This window comes from Drosophila biarmipes, chromosome 3R (assembly GCF_025231255.1).
Source record: "Drosophila biarmipes strain raj3 chromosome 3R, RU_DBia_V1.1, whole genome shotgun sequence".
NCBI classification, from domain to species: domain Eukaryota; kingdom Metazoa; phylum Arthropoda; class Insecta; order Diptera; family Drosophilidae; genus Drosophila; species Drosophila biarmipes.
Genome location: NC_066616.1, coordinates 15371843 through 15393821, shown reverse-complemented (window position 1 = coordinate 15393821; position 21979 = coordinate 15371843). Strand labels below are relative to the sequence as shown.

At 39.3% G+C, this 21979-nt stretch overlaps 2 protein-coding genes and 1 non-coding gene across 17 annotated transcripts in view; 2 read left to right on the top strand and 1 right to left on the bottom strand.

Annotated features, from left to right (window-relative positions):
• LOC108031374 (tight junction protein ZO-1) overlaps positions 1-21979 on the top strand; it is an 87741-nt gene that overhangs the window by 49023 nt on the left and 16739 nt on the right. For 2 of the 14 annotated variants that reach the window (XM_017104713.3, XM_017104722.3), the window contains exon 1: positions 19305-20642. The exons of 7 other annotated variants lie outside the window; for them this stretch is intronic. In XM_017104713.3, the coding sequence (XP_016960202.3) occupies positions 20604-20642 (39 nt within the window). In that variant the 5' untranslated portion in view covers positions 19305-20603. Of the gene's footprint in view, positions 1-7431; positions 8037-19303; positions 20643-21979 lie in introns of those variants that run through there. 5 more of the 14 variants (XM_050889485.1, XM_050889484.1, XM_050889483.1 and 2 more) reach the window with 5 other exon arrangements.
• LOC127011623 (uncharacterized) lies at positions 822-13964 on the top strand. 2 transcript variants are annotated; one of them, XM_050889488.1, is made up of 2 exons: positions 822-1268; positions 1949-3023. In XM_050889488.1, the coding sequence occupies exon 2, from the start codon at positions 2027-2029 to the stop codon at positions 2762-2764; it is 738 nt and encodes a 245-aa protein (XP_050745445.1). In that variant the 5' UTR covers positions 822-1268; positions 1949-2026; the 3' UTR covers positions 2765-3023. The 2 variants fall into 2 exon arrangements, with proteins under 2 accessions (XP_050745445.1, XP_050745446.1); XM_050889489.1 differs by lacking the exon at positions 822-1268 and adding an exon at positions 13124-13964 and having other exon boundaries at positions 1564-2755.
• Positions 1773-1845, bottom strand: Trnar-ucg (transfer RNA arginine (anticodon UCG)). Its single transcript has one exon. It is a non-coding gene; the product is annotated as a tRNA-Arg (tRNA).

Sequence of the window (21979 nt, the reverse complement as noted above, 5' to 3'; positions counted from 1 at the left end):
AACATCTAAAATTTTGATTAATGTTGCCTTAAGATTTTTCATATTTGACCTTTGCTATGCTTTTTAGGAGTGTATTGCTACTTACTGCCGGAGCACTTTTTAAAATTATCACTATTTTTAAAGCTCTTCTCTGGCTTGTTGCCCCTAGACATCTGCCCCTTCCACCAATTGCCATTTTAGGGGGTGTATTTGTTTGGCTTAAGCCCTTCATTTCGTCTCATTTCACTCGGGCTCTGCTCAGCTCAGTCCGCCACTCAGTCAGCTTTATCGCAGTGGCTTTTGCTCTTGTATTCTTCCCCAGCTGGAAGTGTTATCCATTGGAAAATGTGCTCGTGTCCGATAGGCTCTTCAAATTCAATGAATTCATTTCACTTCAGTTCGTTTTTGAAGCTCGTCGCGATTCGAACGAGAAAACCACCAAAAAAGTAAAAGATATTCGTAGGCGGAAGTGTAAGCTAGATAAATCTGTAAAAGATAGTGCTGAAGAAGTAGGAAGTTTGTTGATTGAAACTGAGAAGGGCTATTCGGTTTTGTGGAGTAGAAGTAGTAGAAGTGAGAGAAGTGAAAGGGTGTTATAAGATTACATTAATGTAAACATAGATATAAGTGTGAAAAAACTCTTTCACAATATATTATTTTTGTTTACCCGTTAAAAAACGTTAATACCACAAACATTAATCATTCTAACCCTTTTAAAATAACCTTGAAAAAGTATTTTCCAAGCTGAGCCCAGTTGGCCAGCCAGCCATTAAAAAAGGGGCGTCAATAATGCTATCAAAAGTTCAATACACTGACCATTCGCTGACCCAATCGAGGTACCTTTGAATTTTCGCAATGTTTCTCTGCTTGTAAACTGGGATTGGGGTCGAGCACGGCTAAGCCACAATTATTTGCCAAATCAGTCTTTAATTAACCAACTCAGAAGTGACAGATTAGCATAGCTCTCTTTTCATGCTCCGCCCTAACAGTATGACAGCTCGGCGACAGTTCAGGAAGACGAATGTATCTAACAAAACAAGTGGCTCGAAAACTGTGTCAATACTTTGGGTTCGAAAAACAATTTACCTTGCGCAGAGACGAGGGCTCGAAAGGTGAACCCCGGCTAATTGGATTGGCAGTGCGTGCCTTCCAGCAAACAACAGAAAAAAAAGACACGGTGTTGCAATAAAATAAAACAATTGCAGTGGAAAATCGAACGTGCAGTGTGCCGAACGTGTGTTGGTCGCGTAAAACCTTTTAAACCGAATATTTTCAATATTTTTCATGAGGTTTTTAAAAATAATATTGTGTGGCATTATAGGCGTTGTATAAAACAATAGTTGCATACTTTCGTGCGCTACAGTTGAAAACAGTGAATTCTAATACAACAAAATTCTGAGCCTATTTTTGAGCGGCTATAAAGTACATTTTACCTAAAACTAAAAGTCTTGAGAGTTTATCAAAACATACTTGAATGACTTTACATTTTAAATTGTTTATATTTAATTAAAACATGTTTTTAATTCAATGCTCACTTTTTAAAACTATTTTTACTGCCATGCCTATACTTTTCCTATGATTAGTACCAAAACTGTCCACACTAAGTGAAGCGTGTATCTACAAACCATGTAGATGTTATGTAAAATCACTCAAGTGTATTCTTAAACTCAAATGCTTACGATTTATGGCCTTTGTTTTTTGTTTTTTAATTTTAAAATTATTAAATCTAATCAGAAAAAAAGAAAAAAAATTTCATATAATAAATAAAAAAAGAAAAAAAGTTACTTTTGTGTCGACCGTGACAGGACTCGAACCTGCAATCTTCGGATCCGAAGTCCGACGCCTTATCCATTAGGCCACACGGTCGCTTGGTTGAGGGGCGCTTAAACTGGAAAACTTTTGATTCGATGCGCGCGCACGCTCTCAGTATCTTTATAAATAAACGTATCCACTCGATACTTTGTTATAGGCGGCTTTTATAAATCGCAATAAAATATAAAGCAAACATAAGGGAAGTACAAGCGAACGAACAAAAATAAATATAAATATGAAGCCCAGCACTCGACGTCGCAGTTTCAAGACGAAACCCCCCAAATCGAATGTGTACAACCCGCTGGTTCGCTATCGCCCGACGGCCTATGTGCGCAATGGCATTATTGGGGGCGGCGAGGGCCCCGGATCGAGCGGTCTGTACCAGATCAACGATAGGGTGTACACCACCAGCAAGATGTTCCTGCGCGACGGCTACATGTATCCCCGCCAGCCCGGCCAGCCCATGGATCCCCGCTACCCCCTCGAACTGCACGAGTTCCCCCAGCAGTTCGGAGCTACGGGTCTGCAGTTGGTCAGTACCCCCAAGGTTCACATAGCCGGGGAGTATCTGGCCAACAACGAGCAGCAGCAGCAGCAGCAACAACACCACCAGCAGCAGCATCAGCAGGTGCAGGAGCAACAGCAGTTGGGCAGAAGAAAGGCCGCTGCTGCCGCTGAGATAAATTTGGCAAATCAGGTTTACTGGCTGGGCAAGCAGAAGTCCAGATCCAGATCCCGCAGCAATAGTGTGGGCAACCGGAGCATTACCAGTTGCATGGGCGGCGGTGGAGGGGGCGGCGACAGGGAAAGGGAAAAGGAAAGGGAACGCGAGCGGGATCGTCCTTATATACGAAACGTGGACGATCTCCTGCAGGCTCTGGGCAAACGGGATGCGGATAACACTGGCAATCTGCTAGACACTGCATCCACACATTCTTCGACGCAGCGAAGGCGCTTCAAGAAGGTGAGATAGACTCCTACAAAGTAATAAAGTAATATATAAATTCTGTGCCTGAGCATTGCATTTTATATGTCCATGTCCAAATTCTATTTTAAAATCTTCGAAACTTTTAAAAAATCGAGTTTTTAACACTATTGGTAAAACCCGCCAAAAAATAGCTACTTTTTCTATACCTATAACTTTCGAACTACTAAAGCTACAGATTGGTGAAATATGTCGTTGAAAATGTATTTTAAAATACTAAGTACTCCCTTTAAAAGTAATTTGCAAATCAAAATCAATGAACTAGTATTTTTAAGAAGATAGAATAAAATATTTTCGTTTCTAAATTTCATATCAGTTTATTTGTGTGGTGAATGTGCTATCGTCACTAGTTTTTTAAACATATTTTTCAAGCATATACTTTTCGATAAGCAAAGCTAATTTAAAATTGTTCAGATACCAAATATTTGCTACAAGAATGTTAAGTCCTATTTGAATACTTTGTAGTTCTTTGCTGAACACTCCAGCCCTAGCAATCAATCACCACATTGCATTGCTCTTGAGCAACTTGGAAATTTGTCAACTGGCCGTTGCAACACTTTCAATTGTCGTTGTGGCACCTTTTTTCCATTCGACCACCTTAATTACATTCGTGGATGTATGGAGGTGGTGTGGCTCGTTCCGCCAGGTCATCATCACTCATCATCCGCCGCTTGTCTGCAGTGGCCAGAATGGAGGCAGTGAAGCCTACCGCCCCTGGGGTGCGTCTGCGCAAAAATTAAAATTAATGATGTTCAAAATTTCGCTGGGGGGCTCTAAAGGAAATGGAATGAAGAAATAAACGAGGTGAGAGAGTGGCCAAGGAGGAGGAGCTGGTCTGGCCAGGCGGTAGCCGCTAATTTGGCATCCTCGAACACACCTGCCCCCAAAACAGATATTCACTTCCAGCCCCTTTCAATTTCTCAAAAAGAATCAAAGCCAAAGCTCTGTTGCGGTTACCTTTACTTCTTTGAGGGCCTTTTTCCTTTGTGACCATTTTATGCATTTTTAACCCGCTGCTATTCAGGCTTCCATGACGATTTATTCTTTTACTCGGTTTGATTTTTTCCCCTTTGTTTTTCTGGTTCGTTTTCGCTATCGTCATTAGTGGATTTATATATAGTCTTTTTTGGCTTAATTCTTCTTTCGCTTGGGGCTGAATTTATGCGCTTCTGTTTCGCAGCCAGATTTGGACTCCGAGGAGCACTTGAGTTTGAGAAATTGGTTTCGTTGATTGTGCTTTTAAACATGGTCATGACAGTGGGTTAAGGGCTATCAAATTATTTAAAGTAAAAATGGTTGGTTTGATTTAGCAAGAAATATAAAAAGTGTGGGTAAAGAAGAAGATTTTTCAGAAAAAGAATGATAATTTCATCAAAGTCAACAATTATTTTAAGGCAAATGGTTCCCAAACATAAATAAATATATTAAGAAAACCGAAATGTAGCATTTGAGATTTTATTAATTTAAAACCAGTGTAGTTTGCCTCCGCCCATGACTCAACTTCCGTCGTGTGTATAAATCCATTTAGAACTCGAATGAAATAAAACAAATTGCAAGTGGAAGCCCAAGCGAAATTAACGTAAATTTATCTCTTTAAATTCGAGCTTCAAAGTCGGGTCGAAAGGCTAAGGAATTTAAGACAAAAGCTGGCGAAAAAATGTACTTTGTTTGGGAAATGTTGTTATTCAGTGTGACTTCCAAATGCAAAGAAAACAAAAAGTTAAAACAATTGGAATGCAGCTCAAGTCTGTTTGGGGACTTCCCCTTTAGCTGCAGTGCCTCGTAAATCGAATAAGGCACACGACTTCGTCTCCCTTTTCTTTCTGTGGTATCTTTTCTGTGGTTCCGCTGGGGAAGCGAAGAAAGTGGCGCCAGTAACTTGTTTAAAACATTTCACAGATTTTCTTTCGTCGCCAGTTTTTTGTTTTAGTATTGTGTTTCAAGGCAGTCACGTGCCAAGATATTTTTGTAGACGAATTGCTGCAGCTTATTGAAAATGCAAGGCAGAGTAAGCTCAATCAAGAAAGAGGGGAAATGAGTTGGCATCTTAATTAAGCCTGGCAGCTTGTATTTTTTAGTCAAAATCAACACTTTAATGAAAAAAAATTATATAAAATTATTTAACAACCATTGTTGAAGCGATTTTAACAGCGTCCCAGGCACAGACAGGCTTTCAACATAAAATGTTCCCCTTCAACCAAATAATGTTTTAGGCATAAATAAAACACAGTAAAAAATATATGATAAAGTATAAATAATGCCATAAGCCCTTAGGTGAATATACTTACACAATCTTAAATTGGTAATCCCCTCCCAGGCAAAATCGTTAAAGTCTAAATGAATTTTTGGACTTAAATTACAGATCATAAAACTTTTTGCATGCACAGAAAAAAATGATATGCAAATAAGTATTTGCTTTAAATATTAATCATACTTATTTATACTAAATTGCAAACTTATTTTCACATTTTAAAATATTTTTTAAACAATATTTACTTTTTTTAAATAAAGTATTGCATTTCTATACGTATTGTGTCAGTGCGGTGCTCACTTTCGTGTACAAATCAAATTACACAATTGCAATACAGTGGACACAGCCCCCAAAGCCACTCCCCCCGCCCCTCTTAATTTGTAATCACCGGCAGTAGCCACCAGGTGGCGCAGTCTCTGACTTTTTCGTAAGACCCAGCGGAACAATAATTGTGTCAAAAAGTGAAAAAAGACAAACAAAAAAGACAAGCCGACAATCTGAAATGTTGCACGTGCTCAAGCGCTCAAGAAAATAAAAAAATGGAAAACAACAACGCAAAGATATAAAGTAATTGCCGTGCATTAAGTTTTTGGGTAATTGCTTCACATAAGCCAGGTCATTAACGAAGTCGCGTCCAGTAGATAAAAATCTGCGCCTCAACACACCGTTCAAGTTAATTGAATTTGGAAAATAAAAAGGAAAGCAACTAAACTGGACGGACGTTATCGCTCAGAAATAATCAAATACTTGTTTGAAATTCGTAAAACTTAAAAGTCATTATTGCAACGTATAGCTGCAACTTGACCTGGGTTAATATTAAACTTTTTGACCCATTGCTATTTGGGTTATGGGATTAAAAAACGTTTTGTACTCTGCTTTTCCCGATTTTCCCGGTCATCTCACTTGACTTTTTGTCTACTCATTCGGGCCACTTGAGTTAACTGAAAACTTATTTTGCTTGTTGTTGCTCGGTTTGTTCATGGGGTCTATGATAATGGGTTTTTGATATATTTTTGGGACAGCATTTTAAGGGACTATAGTTAATGAATTTTTCTCTTACTTTCTTATAAAAGTTGTTTATTGCAACTATATGTCGATTTTTGTTTTTTCCCCTATTTCGATCAACTCAAATTCCTCCCCATAAAAATCAGTCACTACAATATGTCGATTTTTGATATTTCCCCCATTTTGATCAACTTAAATTCCTCCCCATAAAAATCAGTCACTACAAAGTTTATGATAATGGAATTCCTAAGCCTACCTGCAAATCGAAAATCTATATATTTATGTGGAATTACGCCCTTGCAGCCGGCGACTGACTCTTTGCATTTTCATGGCACTTCGCCAGCCATCTGTTGAGCTCCTTTTTACCTGCCTTTGTACGCAAGTTCCTTGGCCATTTTGCTCATTGCAAATTCACGGCAGTACTGCCAACAACAACAGCAACCAACATTCCTATAAATACCAACTTCACACTGCCGCAATGCCAGCAGCAACAGAAACAACAAAAGCTTCAGGAGAATTCTGCCAAGTTTTTCTTTTATCTTTGATTGCAAACTTGAACAGCAACAACAACTGGAGAACTCCTTCGCACACAAAGAGGGCATGTTCCTTGCTTAACCCTTTGATATTTTATTAAAAAAAAACTACAAATATTTTATTTACAACATCTTTATATGTATAATACTAAATATACGTCAAAATATTATTTTAAACTGCAGATTTGCAGTTTATTTTTTCAATTTTTAACGATGTTATTTAACCATGTAAAATAATTCATTGGTATTGCTTTTTTTAAAGATAACATCGAATTTAAAATTTTAAAAAGAAACATTTATGTAAAGTTTTTCTGTAAATTGCATGGTTAATATAATCGAATTTTTTAGTAATTCATAAAAATTAACTTTTTATGAAGTGGACAAATATTTTAAAAATTCACACAGGACATATTTTGAAGTACTTTTCGGGTGATCCCCAAAGTGGTAGGGTTAAGGAAAGGAGTCGAACTTTTAAGCGAAACCCGTTGCCAGTGCTGCCCATTTGCAGGCGGATTTTGTAGCTTTGTCGCCCCACCACACATTCGAGCGATTTGAGTGAGCCGAAACTCTACACACCTGTACCCACACAGACGCAAAGGTCCAAAACCAAACCGGGTTGCCAGCGAAAAGTTGCCCGGCAACATTTTTCGCTCATGTTGCCAGCAACAAGTTTACGTGCTTGTCATCTACCTGTGTGTGCAGGTGTGTGTGCAGGTGTGTGTGCCTGTGTGTGTGTGCCTACCTGGCTCACATGCACGCATGGGCAGTGCTCGAGTATGGGTGAGTGGGCATTTTTGAGCATATTTCGAACTGAACGTTTTCCACGTACGTCGGTCGGCTTTTGCTTTCTTGAGTCTATTTCAAAAGTGGCCAACGTTTGCTGGCGAGTGGACGCGATTAACGGACAAATCGCTGCCTTACCACATATCGCGCCGATTCCCTCAATATTTTGTGGCACTCGCCCCTGCCCTCTCTCTATCTCCGCTTGATTTTTTGTTCGTTCTCCTTGGGGGCGCCTGTACTTTTTCCCCCGAACTTTGCCGATTTTCGTTTGTCACGCGCGCGTCTCGCGACTGCAATTAATTAACCAAAAAAAAAACACAAAAAATATATATAAAAGAAAGGCCCAGGAAAATAATACACAAGGAAAATTACACGAAAAGAGGCCCAAAGTAAAATGTAATTCAAGTGTCATTCGTGTGTTTTGCTCGTGGCCAGTTAAATGCCTTAACCAAGTGCCCCGTCCGAAACCAGTTTTTGTGAAAATCTTGAATTTACATTTCTGCAAACGAGATTTGAAATGTGCAACATGTGGCAATAGCGAGTGCAGGCGACCACAGTAACCTCCTTGAACGCGCAAATTAATCAATTGTTTGCCCACTCCGAAATGGATATAGTCAACGGATCGGCGGCGGGCAACCAGCTCGTCCTGCCAAACAATCACTTTCGGCATGAATCCTTCCAGCAACAGGTAAAGAGCGGAATTCCAGGGAATCTGGTAGGGTTTTTGGAGATATTTGCACACAGAATACATATTATTGAAAAAATAAAATCTGCTTAAATTTAAAACCGTAATAATTTGCCTGATAATTATATCCTAAAGCGTAAATATTTATATATTTACACAATATTTTGTGAGTTATTTATAACGAAATTAATTATGGAATGTTAAATATCTTGCGGAAATTCTAAATATTTAAATTACAATTTTCGCTTTGATTTAATATTGTGAAAAATTTAAATGATCTTCTACCTCAAGGTTTCGATTAATGGTTTTTTGACAGTCAGATTGCCCTTTGGGTATTTTGGATTAATATAATTAGGTGTCAATTTAAGCGTAAAGGTAGAAAAATAAAATTATGTATGGCACTAAGAAAAAGAACAATAAACAAGTTTGCGTTTAAAGTCATAAATATTTATTTAAGGTTCATGTAGCAGATCGGTATACACAAATATTGTAAAAAATTGTATACAAAAAGTGGGTCAGCCTTGAAAAACTCTGAAAACAATTCAATTAATTAGCTTGGAAAAAAGCTTGTAAACTGGGTTTTCGACCATCCTTTTCCCTCCCCTTTTTGCCGCTCATTAGTTAAGCCAAATCTGTTTAGACTGTTTATTTGCCTGAAAACTCTCACCTCATCAGCAGAAACCCAGGCTGAATGAGGAAAAAAGTGCCAAGTTTGCACTAAGTGAAAATGCATTGAAAAAACCCGAAGAGGAAACTTTTTATGGACAGACAAACACCAGCCATAAAGGTTATAAAGCAAACAAAACAACGAAGTTAGAGGTTTCAACGGAGCAAATTGATGGTAAGGCTGATGCCAAAAGTTTGATAACCCCGCGAAAGCCCCACCATTTTCACCGGAATAGTTCAATCACAAGAATTGCCATTGATAAAATCGAAGGAAAAGCCAAAAACTAACGGCAGCCGAAGGAAACTGTTAATTAACATAAAGTGTGTAATTCCATATGCCAAGCCATGGCATAAAATAATTAACAAAACCACAAATTGCTGCGGCAATTGCCACGTAAATCGAGGACCTCTACCTGTTGGCTCACCTGTCTGCGGCGTAATAAACATGGGCCAAGAAATTGCCAACCCAAAACTTGAAGTCGTAAAATTATTGAATTTTTCGAAAGTGAAACTTTTATTCAGGTTTTCTTGTTTTATTCGGAAAATGAATGTGGAAACAGCTTTTCAAAATTTCAGATAGGAAATAGCGATAGGGAAGTTGGAAGAAAGTGAAGCTTTTAGTTTTAAACAATGGCTGCCTAATTAAATCTATTGTAAATATATACTCCCGCTTGACAATAAAATTTTAAAAATCCATATAACTTTAAGTATATTTCCTATTCACACAGCGTAAATGCTTAGCACATTAGTGATCTGAAAAATCGTGTTTCACATTTTCCCCTAGATTTTCCCAGCGAAGATCAGCTTGGTTAGCATGAAAAACTTGACATTGCCTAGACTAGACTTCGAATGGCATTCACTTTTTATTTTGAACTCAAGACCTGCCACAATCTGCGAGCCGCGCTCAGAATGCATAATTCATGGCTGCAAATAATCATAAAAAATATTGTGTTATTGATTATAAATAACCGACTTGACTTGGTCACATTCCACGGATTCAACACCGTTTTTATGGTCATTCACTGATGGCACTTAGATGCTGGCTAATGACTATTTATGAGAATCTTTGATATGCAGATGCCGTAGAAAGTGGAAGTCTAATGATCAGGCTTGAGAAACATAAGTCTGGCTTAGGGATACAGTACTTACTATATATGAAAGATCAGTTCTCGTCGATTCTAAGCTCCTCATATCATCTCTCCCATTGCCAAGTTCAGATATCCCATATTTATGAAGACATTTTCAAGCACCTAAAACCGCAATTTATGTCCGCCGCCGCTGCTCGGGCTTGTGAAATCCTTTAAACCGATTTCTGGAAAAGCAAATACAGCAGGCCCATAAAGAATCTCTACCACCACGTCGAGAGGAAACCAGTTTAACACGACCGTAAAAAACGATAAAAAAAAAAGCGAACTCGGCATTCGATCTGGAAATAAAATAAAAATAAGAGAGAGCCCAGAACCAGAAACACGATTCGACGACGGCCCTAAGACTCGAGAACGAACTCTCCAAGGATTGAGATTGAGTGAGCCGGGCCTCGGTCTCGGGCTTCCCAGTTCCACTCAGATAAAAATAAACCCGCTTCAGAAGAAAGAAAAAGTCTTTGGCCAGCATCCAAGTCAAGTTGTTGAACTGGTTTCGGTGGCTAAGTAAACGATAGCCGGTGCCCTTTGGAGACTTTTCGAGACCGATCCCCCCGTCACACCTCTCGAGCCCTGAGAACCGCTCCCTAATACCATTATTTCACCGTCTCGTTGTTATTGATCGAGCGATGCGGGTGTTGGTTTTCGTTATGTTTAACCCATTGATTTATATTGGTAATTTAACGCCATTATTCTGCAGCTGCCAGTTCAAGTTTGGAAAGTTATCTAGTCATGAGGCCATGAACTGCATTGGATTGATCGGGCAATCGAGCGATTTCTGTACAGGGCCCTGCCCATGTTCAGGCAATTACCCAGCCCCCTGGAAATCCGTTCGTATCTGTATCCATGTCTGTGGATCTCCGCCCAGTCGGTTGCCATGTTGAGCCCCATAATTGTTTGGGCCTCCAGTCGGGGGAAAACCCTTTTCCACTTTCCCCGCCCGCCCACTGCAGCTGTAAAATTGTTAATTTAGCTTCTGTCTTGTGTTAGTCACGTGAGCTTCAAATCAGGTTTTTTTTGTGTTGGCTGCACTTTAATGGAGTCATTTCTTTCTAATTAACTTGGTTTTCGATGGGGGGTTGGTATCATGTGAAAATTTGATTGAAAACAAGGGGGTTTTGGTCGGGCTTTGGGTGTTATTTACGTTTGGAAAGTATATCTTACAGCTACATATAACTAAGATCTTAACCCTGCAGGTACAATTATTATAATGTATTGTAACTTGGCTTATTTTTATAATTCATTATAAAAAAAATCCTCCTCATAACTATCTAATTTCACCTTCAAATACTTAACTTGTTCCACCTGCTCCACTTCTCAGAGCCATGGCCAATATAAAAACACATTTCACACAACATTTACGCAAAACGATCTTATTTAAAGCCAAGATTTATTAGAAATCCGAAATCAAAAGCGACAATCTAGATACAGCACACAAAACTGGATTCCAAACTGCGACTGGTGCAAAACAAAACCCCATCAGGCTGAGATATGTGTGGTTCATTCAGCGAAGAGTTTTAGAGACTCGAAAAAATGCACAATAAAACATGTAAAATGCGTTTGAGCGTTCGTGGTGGCCTAGACTTGTTTTTGTTTTTTCTCATTTTTGGCAGATTACGAAACCATCTCGGAGGCAGAAACAAACAACGAGCTTTGAGGTAGTAGCTGCATTGATTGGGAAATGAATGGACACAATTTGTAGTTGGGTATTTGCAGCTTGTGGATATACAAGACCGACCACTTCACTTGACACGCTGCCCCAAACCGCACACACACCGCACCCAGTCTCGAATTCTTGTCGATTGATTCACAATAATGGGTAGAAAACCAGTTCCTCAAGCAGAGACACACATTCTGCATACACTGGGAGAAAATAGGAAAATCCCTGTGCGGCGGAAGTATGGAATTATGATTAAATAAGTCTAGAAAAATTCTAAAATAATGTGTATAAACCTCGAATTATATTTTATGTTAAATAAATTACTGCTTATGCATTCAGAGGAACCTCTCCCATGTGACGCAACATGACTTCGTTCTATTCACATCAAATCAGGCAGAACCTCCTCCTAGTCAGAAAATTCCGTGCATTATCCAACACACCTGGTCCAATATCTGCGGTTCCTTGCACCTCTTCTCATTTGCATTCCATTGATACCCTTTTCATGAGCCCACTCGGTGATTCATACCCCCTCTTGATGTCAGCTGAAAAGCCTTTCTTCTCCAGTTCCTTTTGGGTTTGTTTAACAATAAGTTCCCTTTGTTTCGGCTCATGCCATATATTTATACGTTTGATTTTTCACCATAAATATTATTATTTTTTCAGGCTGTTCCTTTTTGCCAGCTTGATATTTGTTTATGCGCATGGAAAGCTGTCGAAGGCTGATAAAAGTAATTGGCTTTTCACAGTTGTCATTGTCTCTGTCATTGAATTTCCACTAGAGGGAAGCAACGATGATACAGAATATTCAATTATTCAACTGCAGTTCGATTTGGGATTTAAATATATTTAATAAAGATTTCGTTATTGAATTTGTAAAATAATACATTTTAATCTTAAATGATCCTTGTCATCGTCTAGACAATATTGAATTAAGCACACCTTAAGATTCGACACGACTTGAGTGTGGGCCCGATTAGAATCGCCTCATTTAATTTCATAGTCAGAGATTTTCCGCTCTCCTCGCTTAAATGTCAAAGTTGAATTTGGATATTGGGGTCTTTGTCTTCCGCAAATTAAGAGAATTACATGTGAAAGTTACTTTCGTGGGGAACATTTAACCTGAATAAGCCAGAAGGCAGGCGAAACATGCTAACAAGCAATTTTATATGCAAATCAATCGCCGACTGAATAAAACATCAGACATCCAAGGGGAGAGAACCAAAAAAGAACTCCGAACTTTGTGAACAGATTCGGTTCGCATTTTTGCTAATTTGGATTCTCTTATTTCTTAACCTTTACTTTTTGGCATGCTAATTGAAAGTTTTTATCGGATTTGCGTACGCTTTTGACCGTCTTTTAAATCGGAATTTATATACACAGATAGAGCCAAAGATTGATGGTTTCAACGGCCTATGAATCATTAAAAAACCTGAAATTCAGCAATGTGCTCATAAGTAAACAAAATAAAGAATTACCCATTTATTTTGGTTTGAGAAATAATTTACAATTTGATATGCATGATATGTGGGATTCTCCTTAAGACCCTTATACCATTAGCTATAATGCTTTAATTATATAATTATTTAACATTTTGCTTCTGTTTTCTCCCCCTTTCTTTGCAGGTGAGTTAAACGTTCTTTTAAAAACAATTTGCCTGCCCTTTGGGGCACATTCGTGAGTATGAATAATTTTAGCATAATTAAGGGAGACGCTTCTCTCGGCCAGTGAGTGATTCGCTGCGGGCCTATTATATTATGGCCCCATATGATGGATGGACTCTGGATCTGAACTCTCCCATGCATTATAAACCCTATTGGCTGGGGCTACGCGACGGGTCATTTAGGTTCAGGTTTTGCACACTTTCCAGTTGGCTTCCTCTGGCAGAAACGAGACTCCGCGGAATTGCACTTAATTGCGAATAGTTTTGTCCGCCAAAAAAATCATTGGGGCATTAAACACAGTGGGTTTTGGTAGATAAATTAAATTTAGTAAGATGCCAAAACAAATTAAAAAAAAAATGTTATAGGTTGTTAGCCATTTTTCTTCTTTATTCTTTCGCATTTTTATGACTATGTGACGCACTGTCATATTCAAAATACTGCACCCCGAAAGCCAGGCCAATTATTTTTGTGGCGTTTATCTAAAGTGACACCGCAGCCATGCAAATTGCACTTAAATCGATTGTGTGGGTATCGATAATAGTCTGCGGCTGTTCTTTTTTGCCGTGTTGATGGTTACCACATAGTTTGCATACATTACAAACAAGTAACATTAACTAATATGGGTTTTTCAACTCTGTGCAAAAAGGTTTTGAATGCCAAGCCTCTCGCGTGGGTTTCCTTGCACTGCTTTGAGTTGAACACTTATATCTGCGATTTAATTGCTGTATAGAGAACAAACTAAATGGATTTGGTTTAATCATAAATCTAAATACTCAATTAAATGGCAAGTAATAACCCATATAGAGCAGTTACATTAATTGCAATGGAATTTATTTTATATTTGAATGGGTAACTAATAAGAATGTCAATCTAATAAACAAGACCAGAGTTAAGATTTAAATGAAAATTGCTGACATCAAGACCTAAAAAGACATGATTCGTATATTGTTGGCCATAAGGAACGTCTAAGCTTGATTTTACATACATTGCTCAGCAAATAAAAAAGGGAATTTCACAAAGCTGATTGAAGTTTCAATCATATTTGCATTCCCTGATTATTCGTGTTTGTTCCCTTCAATTCGATTGACTGGATTTTCCTTTCCTCGCATTTCACATTTCCCCCCCACCTTTCGTACATTTTCCGATTGTAGGGATCTCAAGGAAACTTCACCTTTGCTCCACTTTTGCCTGTCGCAGTGCGCACAGTGATTAGAATGTGACATAATGATTTCTTCCTGGAGACGTGTCAGTCGGCATTTTTCCAGTTCCTTTGGCACTTCATGTTTCCTTCGTCTGAAATGTGCCATGTACCTACATCCCCTCACTCCCTGTTTGCCTTGGAAAATTACACACTCATTTTCAGAGTGTTTACTTTTTGCTACGGTGAGACGAGATAGTAGCAAGATGTAAGAGCCATGGAAAACGTATTCCGCAGCCAGTATCCTGTTGTATCCCATTTCCTGTTTACATATCGTTCATATACAGAAAAAGTAGAAAAAATGGAGTAGGTGTTTGCTCTGGGCCATAGAAAGGCACACAGAGCACCATTGTGTGTTGAGGATAACACGTCCTGACAAGTGAAAGGATGCTCGAACGCTTTTTATGCGGATGGTGACAATGGCCAGGGGCAGAGTGTTGGGCTTTAAGGATTTGCCGGGCTAAAGTAACCTATTAAGTAGGGCAATCTCTTTAAAATTGATATTTTAAACTTAAGAATTGAATATCTTTGCTTGCTACTAATGATTTTAATGTTCTCAAGTGTGTGAACTTAAGTTAATTTAAGCAATCTTTTAGATATTTTCTAAAGTTTAATCTTTTCTATTTTAGGATCCTTAATATAACCAAAGGTTCATCAGTTGGGTTCAATCCTTAGGTGAAACCCAAAATATTATGCATTTAAGAAATCTTTCCATTTTGGACTTTTTATCTTCGGTAGCTCAAAAGATCTTAAGACCCTATTGACAAAGGATCTTTGCTCCCTTTTTGGCTTAAGAACCCTTTATCGTTCGTCACATCTCTCCATCATCACATTGCCTTCTATGGCTCCCATCTTGGCTATCGAATTTCAAGAAAAACCAAGGTTAAGCCTGCAGCCGAGTTCAATCCTTCCCGCACGGCTGACCCAAATAAGTTACCTAAGGTCATTTCCATTAGACAGCTCAGATCTATCTATAGACACCGATGCACTCCCGAGGGCATTTCCATTTTCCATTTCCAAGTGGCACGCATGCGCACCATAACTCAAACACATGAACGCACTTTGCTGGAAACTCAATTGCAACGCAGTGGTGGGGTGCCTAATTCGTATATAAGAAACGAAATCTAGAGTTTTGTAGTTCAAGCACGTACCACGCACAAAGCGAAAAATAAAAAACAATAGAAAACACTCGACAAATGGGCACAGATAGAAATTCTTTCGGACAAAAAATGCCCATTGAGAGTGGCCCGAGTTTGGTTGGAAAGTTTTCATATCCATAGTGTGTATATATATGGAAAAAGATTCTTATGCCGCCTATGGTTGAATTTCATGCTGGGCCTTTTGATTGCCGCTCTTTAAGCTGACTGCAAAACATTAACACGTCGCGACGGCATAAAACCCCTTAAATGCTCCCCAAAGGACAAACGACAGACACTCAGACGCTTTATTTAGTCTGACTCAAATGCACTGAAAAAAATGTGTTTGATTTGAAAATAATATGTTAGAATTTTTATAAGAATACTTATAACTAAGCATATCTTAGGATAAATTAAGTAGAAATATTCTATGAAATAATATTTTAAATTTACCAATGCACTTTAAAGAAATGTTAGAAATTCGGAATATCCCAACTTCCTTCATAAGCATTCAAATTTATTCCCAGTGACCGCACAGGCGCTATGCAAATTTTGTTATTGAAAAGCTCTTGGCCAAAATGGCCTCGACTTGTCAAGTGGGTGGTGGGCTCAACCCGTCCGGCCTGCTTTTGGCCACTTCCGCCCACTTTCTCCCGCATCCTTCCACTCACCTTGTCACGTGGCCATTACCACCGGCATTCCCCCGTCCTTCCGTTTTGGTAATCGCCACAGACAAGTCGTATGTCATCTACGTGGCCGCCAGGATAACGTAACCTCGACCGGTTGTCGTTGTTGTGGATGTGCCTGTGGATGTGGTGTCCTCCAACAATATCACAGTCTGCATCCGCATCGCATCCTGGGCAACCGCAGAGGCGCTGAAGGGGGAAAAGCCCTGTTTGATGTCGCTTAACACCCAGCAGACAAGTGGCCAACTGGGGAAGGGGAACACGTTCCAAGGACCTCTGACATGCATACGAAATAGCCCCCGGAAAGAGTCACATCTGCCCAACATGCAGTGCCAATTTGAAGTTATGGTGATCCATGGCGGAATTGGAAAAGTTGGTTTAAAATTAGTTGGCAACATTTTATAAATATTCTACTTAATTTTAACAATCTTAAATCAGAAAAAGCTTAGAATTAATTGCATCAGTAATATTCCAGAGATAAAATAAGCAACCCAAACAAGTGAATGACAACCTGCTTGACAAGCGATTTACGTTACGATCTGATAGTACGTAAAATTTATATTGCCAGTCAATTCCACAAATTCCCAATAATTTCTCCAGCATGTGTTGGCACACCGTATATTTTGTTCACTGTTCAACATCTGTTGAGCCACCCTACTGCCAGCAGGCCAACTAAAAACACAAACAGACTTTTTGGTGTATCATTAAACAAGAACGAAACTCGATAAAAATCCTTTGCTTTCAAACTTATTTACTTTGGTTCGTGCTTCTTCGACGAGTAAAATGCAACTTAAAAGAAGAAGGGAAAAAATAACTTTTGGCAGGCCAAATTCAACAGCCCTGCCAAGTTTTATGTACCAAACTTTATCCTGGGAAGAGTAAAAAATGGGAATATAGAGAGGGGAGTGCTTAAATTAAAATTGTCATGGCTGATTGCACTTTTGCGCCTGTGTGTGTGATGCACCAGAGTCAATTGTTTACCAATTGAGGTACACAAAACACAAAGAGCAGCCACCACTTTTCAGGGCTCGCTTGGGTTCTCGAGTGGAACTCGTTGCAGGAACACACCATCCACAAAGGTCGTGTCCCTACCTGAAATGCCCCTAGGAATCTTACAGATTCCTACCTGATCTGATCTCTGGCACCAGAAAGAAAAGACTGTACAAGAGCCCAGGGAAGAAGGAGAGAAATAGATTAAAAATTCATTAAATCGTTGATAAATTGCGTGAGACCCGAAAATTTAAAATGGGCTAGTCGTTGGACCCTTTTCCTCAATCTCGGTAGGTGTTGAACACATTTAAGGCGATCATTTAGATGGGATCTGACCCGGGGCACTGTCTATGATTTATTTATCTGCAATGGTACATCATTGTCTCCCCGCTTGACCCCAACTAGTATCTGTATCTACATATATGTCTATGCAATTCAATATATCTGGGATGTGTATACATATATCCCCACAATATTTGCCTTTGTTTTACTGGGTTTTTAGCTTTTGGTGGCGACCAAGTGTGAGTCGACCGCCTTTTGTTTTTTGCCCGCTATTTTGGCACCAAGTTTCCTCGCCGCCAACAAGAAATTCTACTTTATAGGAATTCCAGACTGGAGCTCTATTGTTTGGCAACTTTCGTGGTATTGGCAATGGCGTCAGAATCGTTTACATATTTTTTGCCATTGGCCAGCGGGGACAGAGGGAAAAACTACGCTGATGGAGCTTGCGAATGGAGTGGAAATCGTACTGCCTTGTTGATTTGCTTTTAATTTTGCATAAATATGCGCGATTCTGGAGGCGGGGATCAGGGTGATGCTGTGCTGTCAGTTGCAGTCTCAGTCGCTGACAGTCTGGCTGGTGGATTACTTTACTGAACATCTACATATATGAATAACTACGTACAGTGCAGCTTCTACAGGAGAAGATTTCAAAGAACATTAGTCATGGTATATGAAAAAATATTAGTTACTTCATGAATCTCAAAGTAATATATTTAAATACATTACTTCTCTGTAGTTTTCCCTCAGCGAAGCTCCTCAGTGTGAATGTTTATCTGCATATGGGAACCCTCCACCCCACACTGTACTTTAAAGCTGCCTCTTGGCTTTCGCTGTCTTTAAAATTCATGAATGCAGCAATTTCTGCATCGCTTGCACTTTGATGGGTAGAATTTAATTCAGGGAATATTCTTGTGTCACTCTCGACTTCAGTCTGCAGTCTTCAGTCGTCGCGATCTCTGTGGCTCTTTCGCTCCAGGGTCTCATGTTTGTCACTTTAAACGTTTAATAAGCGATCTCTTGATTGAATTAATATGCCATTGTTGACCGGCTGCAGCATGATCTCGGATTGGTTCGTAGACGGGCAGATAGAGGGTTAATTGAATTGAAGTTGCCATCCTCAAGTGGTGAACTTTTCAACTTTTCAGCACATCTCGAGTGGCGAAAAAGAAATGGAAAAACCTCTAAACAGATGGAGATTTATGGCAGCGATTGAGGAAGTGTTAGAAGCAGTCTATTAATCATGAATATACAATTTATATATTCGAAAATATCGTTCAGATATTTTAGCTAAGCCTCGAATTTATATTCCTTCCTTGTGGGTCTTCACATTTCATATTTCTCCCCATATACTTTCAATTCATGATGAAATTCCTCCCTTTGTTTGACGTGCCACATCGCCTTTGATCCTCCTCTTCAGAAGTTCCAGACATTAAACCGGATCATTTTCTTTCATAGTCCCTTCTTGATAGCCCGGATTTTAATTCCACAGATGCGATCCACACCCAAACACATTCTCTATGGAGAGACTCGACCCGCACTTAATGAACAGAAACTCCAATCTGAAAATCTCTTTCATACACAATTTTATCAAATATTTTCTATTTGCCTGGCTCTCTTTCTCAGTTTGTTTACATTTTCATGTTCGCCTTTCCGGCCTTTCAATTTAAAAGTGGAACTCATGCCCAGCACAGCAACACCATCCACATGAACACGCACACAGATACGATTGTATCTCACAGATACCAGCGCCGTGTGGTAGTCATTCTCGTGTTTGTTTTGCGCTGCGCCTTCGTTCGTTGGATCGCATTTGCCATCCACATCCACGAGTCCACAATCGTAGGTAAAAACAGTTTCGAAGCGTGTTTCAAGCCGTCAACGTCAACGGTGGCCGCCAGCGGACAACTGCGACGGCGCGCCGTATCCGAGAGATACGAATACCTATCTATATATCTGCACCCTCCTTCTAGCGCTGTGTGTGTGTTGTTGTGTTTGTTCATTACGAAAGCGTTAAAGTTAATAAGTTGGCTCAGCTGAAGCAAGTGCGCGATGGAATTCTAACCGAAAGATACAGCTGGAAGATATCACTTGAAGAAAGACTTTCTCACTGAATAAACAAAGATTTATATGGAAAATATATGACATATCAAGTGGTATTTCTGCAAAACACAGAATAAATGAATTAAATAATGATCTAAAATATTTAAAAGCAGATAGTTTCTTAACCTTATAAGGAATCCCATATAGCAACACGGAATCGCTATGATTTTCTAACAACCGGCAACCAGAAACCGTAGCCCAGTGCAATCCGAAATCCGCAATCCAAGTCGAAAAAGCAGCCCGTAATGCTCAGCGGAGCGCAGCTGTGAACATTTCACTTTCGGTGCATCCACATCCAACAAATACAAGCGATTGTTGCACGCCGCTCCAAATTTGCAACGCAAAGTTGGCTGGTCATTGGCTTTTGGCTCTTGGCGGCAAGAAACCTTTTGCACGATGCAAATGTCTCTATAAAGAGAGAGAGATATTCGGTGTGTCTATGAGATACTTTTGCTATCCCCCGGCATTGTTGAATATCACAGGCTAATTGCACTGAAACTTTGCGGGGAGTGTAAAGTATCTGCGATGACGCCTTGTTAAGATATTTCTTGACAGCCGCCAGCCATTAGCATATGCAAATCGACTTCTAATAAAAAATCGAAGAGAATCGAGATCGCAACTGAAATCGAAACCCAACTTTCAACGGCGTGAAGTTGCAGCAAATAAAAAAATATGTTTATTTATAAATCATTACCTCAATTCGTGGGCTTTTCCGCCAGATGAATAGACATATTCAACTACCGATTTGCGTGTGCTTACCGCAATTGAAAGTGACATCAGCTTCGAAACTTTATTATCGCGAAATTCCGCCGCTTTTGCACTTTATTTACCCACATTTGTTATTACAATACTTATATATTTTTTGTGTGTGCCTCAAGTTGCCAAATTACGTGCATTCATATCGCCAAGCAAACAAGTGAGCTTACACTCTCCATAAACATGTCAAACGAAACCAATTAAATAATCAAATTAATTGCTTTGATTCGCTCAAAGTGCATTGTTTGAGAGACATTTCTATTTGCGGCCAACGAAACCAGATAAAAGCAAGCACAATGAAATTTCCGGATTATGTTCCAAACAACATGCTGGTGGTAAGCGAAAAAAACCGGGGGCAAACATCTTAGTTTCCATATAATTAAAACCATTAGGAGTGTGTAGTAACTGGGTCATAAATCAACTGCTGGAACCTAAGTTATGACTTAGGCGAAGGGTGGGGTCTTATGGAGATACAAAAACTACTAGATAAACAATCTGATGAATGCCTGAGCCCTGGCAAACCAAGGTTATGGCATATGCCACTGGAATCGGGAAAACTTCTTGGCACACATGACAAGATTAATTATCGCCTATATCTGCTATAAAGAAAGTTTTTAACGCACGCCTTCCCCTGGCTGCACACCATTAAATTTCCGACTAATTTCACTTGCAATTAAGTTAATTATGATTCTACCGCCCCCATCAAAATGCACAAACTCGGTCAAAAATCCAGCAACGTATGCATAAATCTTCTTTCATGTTTTCGCCTCCCTCGGTTTTTTGTTTTATTTAATGCAAGCCAGGCATAACCGAAGATTTCTGGGCAGATGTGTGGAGTTGGTCCGATGCAAATCGAAATACATGCGAGTATCTCAGTATCTACACCTGCAGCAGAAGTAAAACTTTATAAATATTTATTAACTCTAGGCTGGCCCACGCGACTGCACAAATTTGCTTTTTTGTTAGTTAATTTTGTTTATTATTTATAGCAGCCCACGCGTGGAATGTTATACCGAGTCTTGGTAATTGGATGCGTCGTGTTGCGTCTGTCTGTTCAAATTTTGTTAATTTTATTTCTGTGGCGCCCACCTGAGACAGGCCTCGAAAATTTCGTTTCGGTTTTTTTGTTTTAGGGGATTGGCTGGCTCGCCGGGCGACAGATTTGAAATTGATTGCAGCGGATTCGGAATCGTTTTTGTCGAGTGAATCATGGCGAACTGCAAGCAAGCACAGGGATTGGGAAAGAGCTCGATGGGATTTGATTTTAATTGATTTATCTTCATTGTATATTGGATTCGTGTAATGTTGGATCTCTCAATTCAGTCTGCCCATATGGGGGTAGTGTGGCAAATGGGCGCCGCCCAGCACCTGCTGTGAGGGCGAATGAAGTCAAACTGAAATGATTTGGTAATTGCAGGTGGTAAATTGGGTGAGGAAACGCTGGCAGGCCGATGGAAATCGTTCATTTAATTGAGTTGTTGAACTACAAACTAAATGTAATTGATTTACCACGCTAAGCAACTTGAAATGTGAATTTGGTTCCCATTTAGTCTTTATAAATAAACAAAGGAAGATAATTCTAGGGAAACAAAACTTTAATGATATGAGAACGTTTATTCTAGTCATTAATTATAATTAAAACTGGAAATTCGAGACGTGAAAGAAATTTCTT